Source organism: Argopecten irradians, chromosome 1, assembly GCF_041381155.1.
Source record: "Argopecten irradians isolate NY chromosome 1, Ai_NY, whole genome shotgun sequence".
Classification (NCBI taxonomy): domain Eukaryota; kingdom Metazoa; phylum Mollusca; class Bivalvia; order Pectinida; family Pectinidae; genus Argopecten; species Argopecten irradians.
The window spans coordinates 39,040,084-39,051,709 of NC_091134.1; the positions used below are offsets into that span (position 1 = coordinate 39,040,084).

Sequence of the window (11,626 nt, forward strand, 5' to 3'; positions counted from 1 at the left end):
CTTCTTGTTGTATTATATTTGTTGGCGTGTGTTATCCGTTTCGGCTGTAGTGACCATGGCACAGTGTACAATATGCAAATCTCGTCTTTACGCACTGCCTAATGAATATAAATATACTGTAAATCTCGTCTTTACGCACTGCCTAATGAATATAAATATACTGTAAACCTACTTATCTTCATGCTACTTAATTTTGCTTTCTCTTGAATTACTACTGTTTACAGCACTTTTATTTCGTAATTCAGACTTTTAAAATTTTTCGCTTCGATATGTTTTTGCGATTTCTTATTGTACAAAAATAGGCGTTTAATCACTCGCGAAAACAAATCGACATTTTTAACAGAACTTTACCCACTTGATCAATTGTAAATTGTCTTGTTATCGTCAACAATGAACTGCTACATTGCTGTAGCGAGAATATATACTTGCAGCTAAAACGGTTTTATAGACTTTCAAAATATCACTTGAATGTCTCATTACATGAAAAAATGACCCAACTCGGTAGATTTCTAAAGTATGAAGTCGGTAAACAATTATATTCCATGGAAATGTGACACTCTTAAAGTTATAGATGCCGTATTTTTTTATTCAAATCGCTTTTTGTCCGTGGTCCGCCGTCCGTCCGTTAACAATTCTTTTTATCGCTTTTCTCAGAAAGTACTGAAGGGATCTGTCTCACATTTTATATGTAGGTTCTCCTAGGGCCTTAGTTGTGCATATTGCATTTTGGGACCAATCGGTCAACAAGATGGCCGCCAGGCAGCCTTCTTGGATTTTGATACTTAAAGTTTTATCTATTTCTCAGAAAGTACTGAAGGAATCTTTCTCAAATTTCATATGTAGGTTCCCCTAGGGCTGTAGTTGTGCATATTGCGTTTTTGGATCGATCGGTCAACAAAATGGCGGCCAGGCAGCCATCTTGGATTTTGATAGTTAAAGATTGTTATCGCTATACCCCACAAAGTACTGAAGGGATCTTTCTCAAATTTCATATGTAGGTTCCCCTAGGGCTGTAGTTGTGCATAATGCGTTTTTGGATCGATCGGTGAAAAGATCCCTCTTTCCATTGGCAGCCATCTTGGATTTTGATAGTTAAAGATTGTTATGGCTATTTCTCACAAAGTACTGAAGGGATCTTTCTCAAATTTCATATGTAGGTTCCCCTAGGGCTCTAGTTGTGCATAATGCGTTTTTGGATCGATCGGTCAACAAAATGGCCGCCAGGCTGGCATCTTGGATTTTGATAGTTAAAGATTGTTATCGCTATTTCTCAAAAAGTGTTGAATTAATCTGTCTCAAATTTCATATATAGGTTCCCCTAGGGCCCTAGTTGTGCATATTTCGATTTGGGACCGATCAATCAACAAGATGGCCGCCAAGGAGCCATCTTTGATTTTGATAGTTGAAGTACTGAAGCGATCTGTCTCAAATTTTATATGTAGTATGTTTGCAAAAGTTTGAAAAGCAGAGAAAAGCTCCCTCTTTCCATTATCAGACATAGATCATTCTTTGGTGGGCGCCAAGATCCCTCTGGGATCTCTTGTTTCAAACTCACAAATCAAGAAGAGTTTTTAATGTTATTCAACACCAAAAGTAAGGAGCATTACATTATACATACAATACTTACAATGTATAGGTTGTAGTTTTACAAGTACAAATAAGAACTGAAATGATTTTTAGCAGTACTGCCAAAAATCATTTTATCTACGTCAGACCATGAAGCCAAGTTGTGGTCTACAATTATCATTTCATGGTTTTCAATGGATCGCAGTATTGTTTTGAGCAATAGAAAAAGAATATGCAAAATGAATTACATTAATCATGTTTCCTATTACTCTATCGAGTAATATGCAATATAATGCTAATCACAAATATGCTTTCAAATTTATAGAAATTCATTACATTGTCGTGTGTATTTTCTCGTCACAATTTTTGCTTAATACCTAATGGTAAGTTAAGACCCAAAATCAAATAACACCGAACAAATGCATTAATTAGTTAATGTAGATTTGCCCCCATGTGCAACGTTATAAACCTTGATCATATGTCGGCCAATTCATACTTTCAAATGAGAACCTGTTATCTGGGTCACCATCGGCGTGCATCTGTCAGAAAAAAGATAATGCTAGTTAACATAATACATGGATTATAAGACTGTGTTTGGTGAAACATGTTTTAAGTCTTGTAAACTGGATGCTGAATTGGGTATAAATACTATGTACTATTATAGTGCAATTAAAAGATAATGCTAGTTAAAATAAGACGTGGATTATAAGACTATGTTTGGTGAAACATGTGTTTAGTTTTGTAAACTGGATGCTGAATTGGGTATAAATACTATGTACTATTATAGTGCAATTAAAAGATAATGCTAGTTAAAATAAGACGTGGTATATAAGACTGTGTTTGGTGAAACATGTGTTAAGTCTTGTAAACTGGATGCTGAATTGGGTATAAATACTATGTACTATTATAGTGCAATTAAAAGATAATGCTAGTTAAAATAAGACGTGGTATATAAGACTATGTTTGGTGAAACATGTGTTTAGTTTTGTAAACTGGATGCTTAATTGGGTATAAATATTACGTACTGTTATAGTGCAATTAAAAGATAATGCTAGTTAAAATAAGACGTGGAATATAAGACTATGTTTGGTGAAACATGTTTAGTTTTGTAAACTGGATGCTTAATTGGGTATAAATACTATGTACTATTATGGTATATAAGACTATGTTTGGTGAAACATGTGTTTAGTCTTGTAAACTGGATGCTTAATTGGGTATAAATACTATGTACTATTATAGTGCAATTGTGTTTTATGTGTCTACCTGCACGTATAGTAAACAATGATATGACAAAGTCCATTGAAATTTGTGTTTCGGTATTTTAAAACTGTCAATGCTGGGGTCATGGTAGCAGGTATCATTTATTATCCGTGTTTTGAAAACCTTGTCAATCAAGACAGTGACTAACGGACATATTGTGCATGCCTCTTTGCGATACCAGATAGTGTTCTTTTGATTAGCTGTACATAATAACGTACTACAGTAAAATCTCCAAATTCAAAAGACAACAGCTGGTGTAGCTATACATGGAATATAGCTAGATTAAATAACTCCAGTTTGAAATTCCTTTTTATTATATCATAGCGTAATAAAGTCGACTTCGAGATATTTTGGAGCAGTAACTATCTTACAAAAAACGGTGGTAGAAATTGGCACAGTGCTTAATAATTCAATCTTGCTTTCGACCAACATTTCAGCACATTCAGGAACAAATGGCGTTGCAGATTGTAACGTTGGTTTTTATTGGCTAATACAAAGGCGTAATGATTGCAATTAGATTGAATTGTATATTATCAATTACACCGTTAGAATTTTTTATGGTATGGAAATATAACACGAAAATCTGGATGTACTCTTTTCATAACGTTTATCTGGAGTACTCAGTATATCTCCATAACATAAACACCTATTTAAATCAATCCTTAGATATCATTCTCCAGTTAAATCTCCAGATACAACTATTTTAGATATTAGTAAAAAAACAACTAAAATTTAGAAAATGAATAATTAAAGAAAGTTTTGGAAATGTCATTGCATTTGGGTGTATCCGTTGCATGACCTACTCTATTTTCATTTAAACGTCTTTAAATGTGCGAAATTATTCATGAAGTACTTTTAATATGATCTGTAAACTTTATTTAACCAGTGACCCCTTCTCGGTAAGCACCCGCGTGGACTTAACCATGTCGTGTCTTTATTTTTAAATTGTACAGCCTTGAACTGATATGTTCAATGCTTTAGAAATCCCCACAATCCGTCACTTACGCAAATAGACCCTGTCTGGCAAAACATTTCAGTCGAGTATTTTACCTGTGTCTTGGTAGTTATCAATAGCTGACAAAGTGTATTGTTTGAAAACCTCGCGCCAAGATGGCTCCCTGTTTTATCTACCTGGTGGTGCTAACAGCTCTGGTTGGTGATGTTTATGGTAGTACTCTAGGGCCCTGGGGTACTACTGCAAGACCGGGGGTCACAGCAACACCAGCCCCATCTTGCATGATTCCGGCAAACAACCCTAAAAGAGACTGGACGAAAGAAACCCTCCCAAACCCTCGGGTTGATGTCGCACTATGCGGTAGAGAATGCATGCAGTCATGGGTGTGCGACCCTGCCGGGATCCTCAAACCCCATGATGGTATGTAAACATGTCCACGGAGTTCTTTTGAGTTCTTCGATTAAAATTGATTTCATTTTTGTATTTCTTGAGTGTGCGATGAGTCATTAGTAAATCTATTACACCGTTTCCAAATCAGTTAACCATGTCTTTCGTTCTGTTGAGATTATTGGTTTATCATACTAAGAACGTATTATTTTATTAATTTTGTAATGTTAATAATCATTTCTGAAATTAATGTACGATTAATTATTTTTGTATTTCAACCAAGTTTCGTTGATTTTTCATCAAATGTATTTGACGCCTGCGCCTACTTAAGTCCTTTCCAACTTAATTAATAGTATATACATACATAGTATATATGTTGTATTAATTATATCTAACATCCTATCTGTACACAAACTGACTGACTTAATAATACTTATTGATATATATATGTCTGTGTGTTTATCAGTATACCTGGCACCTCGTGTCGTATCTACTAACCGACAAACCACGAAAGGTCATGGTTAATTATAGCCTATCTCTGTCCAGTAACATACATATAACCAACCCATGTTAGCATGCTGGATTCTCTATCTATCATATGTTAGCTGCCGCAGGATATTTCTCTCTTTTGTCAGTAGCTTATTTGTTTATTTCCAGACTTTAAAGATGTTTTTTTTCAATATTTATTTTGCTGATGTTTTTATTGTTTTATTTTTTTTTCGTACATGTATTATATTGTATTGCATATTAAAACCACCTCCTTTAGTTCCAAGTATGACTGATTAGTATATAAAGGACAAAACAGTATGGTGTAGTCTGCGTTTTCACGACGTTGACTTTTGTACCATGATCTCTGTTTCCTATTCCAAGTAAAACGGAAATGATATCATCATCTTTATCACACTGATGATGACATAATCCCTGCTATATCTTTACGATAATGCGTGGCGCCGGTAGGTACTACACTTGATTTTGTTTGTCTCGTCGTCAGTCTTCCGATATCTCTGTCCCCCATCCCGGACATCACTCTACTTTATCTGGTCTAGGTTTAGTAATAAATGGAAACAGTGTGTTGAATATGATAACATCTAACTATATCATCATTGATCATATGTGATCTATGAATTTAGGCATGTAGTTCATTCATTCCTCTTTAAATTCGAGTTGTTCTTTAAAAACGGATGCAAAATCACGTTTATGAAGAAATTATTGAAAATGAAAACTTTCAGTCATCATTTCCTTGATTGTTTGGTTGGTGATATTTACGTCCTGTTAACGGACATGGTCATTTAAAGCTGACAGTATAAGAAAATGGCTGTCTACAACAGGAAAATGTCTCATTAACTATTCTTGAAATTCTTTATTTTTCAAATCTCAGTTGAATGCTTTGTAACTTGCATTGTCAGCTGTATTGACGGCCTCTTTTGCATGCAGTGCGTTGTGTTGATGAATTGTGTGCTTGTTTTGGGGGATTGTTAATGTTGTGACGCTTTGATATGTATAACGCATCAATGATCGCACTGGAGAGTTTCGTGTTTCTCTTTAAGGCATGATGTCAAACTCGCTGAGCGCTTATTTATAAGCATTGTAGTTCCGTTGGCATTACCTGATACCCATTCGAATAGATGACTTTGACCTTTTAACCCTGTGTGACCTCTCTGTGTGTGATATGTATAGGATTACGGTTAATTAAGTGAAACGAAAGAAAGATTGAGGGATTATCTCATTCTTGGTGTCCATGTCAGGTTTTTCCACTGAATCAATTCTATTTATATTTTGCCTGTTTCCACATTTTATTCTTTTTGTTTTTTAACAAATTCATGGAATATCTAAGTTGCTACCGGTCTATTTATAGTTACATGCAAGATTGTAAATCGCTTCGTCGACAACTTATCACAAAAATATAGCAGTGCAACAACTATTCAATGCCGTTTATGGCCGTTAAGGTCAACTGTCAATTTTTTTCGTGATTGCGTACTTGAAAGAATAGAAGAAATTATCATGTGTGCAAAAGCAATTTGACTGCGTCATCCATCTAACTATCACAGTTCCATGGAGTATGTGCCAGAATTGATAGCATCATAAATACATTACTGAGAATAACGAAAAGTATTGATGGCATTACGTTAATGTTTAACACGTGTGTTTGTCTTTCGCCAGCTCTTCGAAAGACAAGTTTCTTTTTTGCTACCTAAAACGACAATATATATGTTCGTACAAGTTTACACAGATAATAAAACAATTCATACGCAGTGGTTCGAATACATCGTCAATAGGATTATACGTTGCTCGTAACTTTAATTGTAGGACTATCTATAAGGTCGGAATGTGCTCTGATGACTTGGGCACAAAAGGGTGACTATCTTGTCGATTGTATCTCTAGTTATGTCATTGGAACCGATAATTGCTTTAAATGCACCATAATTTCAACATTTCAATGCATAGACATACCAGGTGTTTGCAGATGTTAAAGGCATAGATATTGGAGAAATCCATAGAAGTCAGGAAGATTAGACATGAAGTTTATCAAAACAACATAAATATGAAAGAAGGCACACTAATTGGGAAACATATACAAAACATCTTTTGTGGCCGTATATATTGTTTTAACCGGGACCAACTGTTTACGGCCACTTGGTTTGAAGATTAACACCTTTATTAAATGTATCTATGTTATTTTTGCTGTCATTTGGTTTCGTGGTGTTTTGTCTTACGACTAAAGTATCCTGTGACCTTTTTACACATAGATTACCTGTTATACTGTTATTCCATTGTCTGGGATTGAAACTATTGTGTAGCACGAATTTTAATAGCAGAAAATGCACATTTGATTGCACATTAGTAGATCTAACATAAACCATATACTCAGCTGTGCGTCATAAAAGCGACGAAATGTACACATCCACCTAGAAAATGAAGGTAATGTGCAGTGTCTTCTTCTAACCAATGAGATATAAACTCAGGGATTTCTACTAGTGTGCTGTGAAATGAGCATTTGTGATATAATTTCAGAATAAATGTATGACAACATGCTGATCTATGAATTTATACTTTAATATAGGGTTTTCTGCGAAAAGAAAGTTGGTAACTTCATGGAATTTGAAACATAGATCAACAATTGACAAAGTTGTAGTTTTTATCATTTTTTTGTTTGTTTGTTTGTTTCATCAGCCGACCTCTTGGATGAAAAACTTGATGGCATTGCTACCAATGGTATTTGTGGGTGTAGAAGCTGTGTAGATGGAAAGGATGGCTACAAAATCGGAGTGGCACTCGTACGCAAGATGGGGATACCGTCTTTGTAAGTGGTTAAGTTTCTGTTGGTAAGGATAAGAATATTTTACCCTGCTGAGGTTACAGCAAGGCTTAGATCTTTGTTTTGCTCAAGAAATATATAACAAACAATAGGGCTTGACATACCTCTAATATACGTGAAGATTTTTTTTTATTTTAAATTGCTGTTTATTATGAAATAAAGTATTTTCCAACATTATTTTCCATTTGCCACGTATGCTTAAAACCGTACAACTCGTAGAATGCCAATTCAGCTGTTCTAGTTTTCTCTGTATCAAAAGGATGACATATAGATATATTTATATTTGTAACAAATACTGGAAACTTACTCTGCGTAGAATACTCATGTTATATATATGTGTGTATACATTTTATATAAGGGACAAAATAAATCAAAGCTTTGTATTAAACAAGCTAATTATATACGAGATCTCTGTTTTATTCATTTATTTATTTTCAGCGTTCTGTCACAAAATGTCGATAAAGATAACATGGCTATAGAGTTCTCTGCCTATCTGAGATCGGTATCCTGGAAGTTCGGAAGTTGTGACAATAGTATCGTCATCTTCTATTCTCAAGAGGATAGAAAGGTAGGTTATTTGGTATTATGTAGAACACATAATTAAATCAGAAAACTTTTGTCAGGTTGAAGTTATTTTGATAAATTAGGTTCAAGCTTGAAAAAGATCAAAGGTATTACATGTAAAAATAAATAACGCGAGGTATCCCTCGTTGCTTTCAATCTTATCATTTCTTGTTAGAAATGTTCGTTGTTAAACTTTTAAGAATTGTGTACACTAGTTATTCACATAAATATTTTAAAATATTCGCAGCTACGACGCACAATATTTATGTGATGCAGTATCGCAATGTTTCCAAATGAAATATTGACCATTATCTCATTATTTGATGCACATGTTTTCTATTTTGTTTGATTTATTTCATGTTTTAGTTATAAATGATAATTATCCTATGCTTCTGGTCCAACATCTCCTGAAGAACAAATTAATGCAAGATGTAACGTAATAATGGTTCTTATTAATATAATGATATGTGGATTGTAGTCTTTATCTAGTTGGACGTCGGCTTCAATCTTAAAGAAGAAAATATATTAAATTTTGAAGGTTTGATAAAACGGCAAAACCGGAAAAACTGCATTTTGTCACTGCAACTTTGCCACGAAGATGCGATTGTGTACAATCATGCATGTCGATATCAATTACAATGCAGCTCGGTCTTGTCTTTTACAACACTAACAATAGCAGGGTTAGAAGATAATAAAACATGTTAATCAGGCATGAGACACCTTATATTCAATCTCATTTGGTTAAAATATCGAACTGTCAAACCTCGAAAACCCCGGACTCCAGAATTATGATGCAGTTTCATACTAGAGTTTTACCGTAATGTTTGATAACGTCATCTTTGAAAGGCAAAGAACAAACTGAAATAGTTAATACTTTCGTGATGTTGGAGCCTAGCTGGTGTTTACTAACTAAGAGTATTATATTTTGGGTAGGGATTCCATTGACACACAGTAAAAGGAGTCTGATTTTTTAAAGTACACACCTAAACCGAAACGGCTTTCGATTTTTTAAATGTAATTTTAAAACGATTTTGATAATTTTGTCCGCAAATTTACTTGACATTAATACTACACTAAAACAATTTTTGTTTTGTTTCTGAAACGTACTCAGTACTAGACCTTTAAAATTGTAGTCTGTATCGAAAAATTATTCCAGAGTTCTGTGAAACCATTTTCTATTTATATCCGCAGGTGATGACGTCAACAGGTTCGAGAGTCAATGACGTCCTCACAGTCAACTGTACCGGGGACATATTTAACGAGGCTAAACCTATGTTGAGAGAAGATCGTGTTTTCGAGGCTCTAGACCACATGGTCACTCGATACGGGTAATATACTACGTACATACATACATACATACATACATACATGTATACATACATATACTTACCACAGTAAGAACATAATTAATCCTTCCACAATAAGTACATTCTGAACATTGAAAGGTACTGATCTTTTTGGATAGAGTGAATTGAACGGCATTGTAAACTTTTTAAAAACTTTTCGAACATAGGAAATATCTTATCGAGAAATTATATTGAAATACTGTACGTTACTTCAACACAACAATGATTTATTATATAAACTGTTTCAAGCCAAATACCATTTGGCCGGTTAATTTCGCGTGTCAAAAGTTTCACGATTTGGGTCGAAATGTTAGCGGTTTGGCTATAGAGGTATAATTCATCCAAATTTTCCGGCCAATTCAATGTCCCGCAAAATTGCAAAAATATTGCCATGCGAAATATCCAAAAATTATAACATGAATCCCATTGTAAGTAAATCTTCTTTGTCACCAGACAAGTCCTGAGGACCGGTAAGTGTTACCCACCTGCAGAGCCTGTGGAGCTTGGTGTTGGAATGATAATTCTCATAGTCGTCATCTGCTTCTTCGTTCTGGTTGTGGCCGCTATCGGAGGAGTGTGTGGCTGGCGGAAGACCCACGGCGGCTATCATAGGGGTAGGTCGAACGACCCAGATAAGAAACCAGACGACAAGCCAGGAACGTTCACTGGAGGAGAAACTGGAGACGGAGGGGGAGTTGCTGGTGGATCATTCTAGATAATTATGGGAAGGGGAGGGGTTGGATGGATGGTGGACCATCGACCTAGATCTGATGGTCAAAACTAGTGTACATTCTAAAATAAGATACACAATATTCAAATATCACGTATCACTTATTATCAGGTTTAAGGTCACTGTCACATTTTATATCTTTAACTAACCATCAAACATTACATTAAACAAGTATTTGTTTTCATCAAACATCACCCCGTTAATGTTATTTTGTGAATACGTCAACCATGCCTTTATTCATTTATTCATATATATATTTTTTTTTAATTTTTACATTCCATTCATATTGTGTAGAATAAGTTTAATGCTGACGTTTTATCTAAAATAGCAGTGAATAGTGTTTGGTATGTCAAAATCAAAAAACAATGCAGGGTATTTTACTTAACATACTAATAATGTCCTTTATTACCTTTACAGAATTATATACGGTTTTATCACGTGTAATGATTTCCTGTTAATTACTTCAATTATAAACAAGAAACTGTTGATTCATACAATTTGTTAGATTAATTTACTATCTTCGCATTTGTGGCTCAAGTTTACTCATATTTACTGCAGCAATACATTGTACCTTTCTGTATGTTGCGTTTACTATATTGTAACGAATGTAAATGAAATCATTGCGTGTAAATAATGATCGAACAATCGATACCTACCCATAAGGGCAGATCATTCTCAAATATGCGAAGATAGAGTAAACATGTTTAGCAAGAACCATGAACAAGATTTTATGAAACGGTTCTTGAAATAGTTTGTGAGTCTTATAGAATATACTTTTTATTAGATATGCATCGAATCTTCTAGTTAAGTACTGTACTACGTGTATCTCATTTTTAAATGTTCAAAAAATTTGTCTTGTCAAAAATTAACATCAATTGTGTTGGAAATAAAATCAGAAAAAAAGTTTGATTTGTTCGGTCGTCTTAAGTTTCTGACGACAGATTTTTGTCATGACGTTACAGCCAGGAAATGTAACAATGTTCTATTGAAAATACATGACCCTTTACATCGTGTGTGATATTTGTCATGTCACTCTTGGTCAAATCCAACAATTGCTAGTGACAAACGATCTTCCAGGTATAACAGCAAGCACTTAATACTGTTGGATTTCAGATCGCATGATCGATCGAATAGACTTTACATGAAAAAGATGATGATTTCATGGCTCACGGTCTAATCTTGAATGATTATACCTCTCACCTGAAACCGCAGTCAACATGTGGAATAGTTTATGGTAGTGGAATGGACGTCAAAATACAAGAGAAAATAATGTGACAATAAGGAAATAGAAAATATGTTAGTTGGCTGCCTGAACGTCCTATTAACAGCTACAGTCAATAAAGGAAGTCTCTCCTGTGTCATTTGCTGCATGTGACTGTATATATGTATTAAAAGTCTGTGGTATATTCGTGGGGCCGCGGTGACCGAGTGGTTAAGATGTCTCGACATATTGCCACAAGCCCTCCACCTCTGGGTAGCGAGTTCGAATCCTATGAGGGCAG

General features: G+C 34.7%; 1 protein-coding gene across 1 annotated transcript; it reads left to right on the top strand.

Annotated features, from left to right (window-relative positions):
* The first annotated feature begins 3,806 nt into the window (after positions 1–3,806).
* Positions 3,807–10,921, top strand: LOC138327298 (uncharacterized). The gene is made up of 5 exons (XM_069273281.1): positions 3,807–4,201; positions 7,340–7,469; positions 7,923–8,052; positions 9,240–9,376; positions 9,848–10,921. The coding sequence occupies exons 1-5, from the start codon at positions 3,937–3,939 to the stop codon at positions 10,107–10,109; spliced, it is 924 nt and encodes a 307-aa protein (XP_069129382.1). The 5' UTR covers positions 3,807–3,936; the 3' UTR covers positions 10,110–10,921.
* Positions 10,922–11,626: the final 705 nt, after the last annotated feature.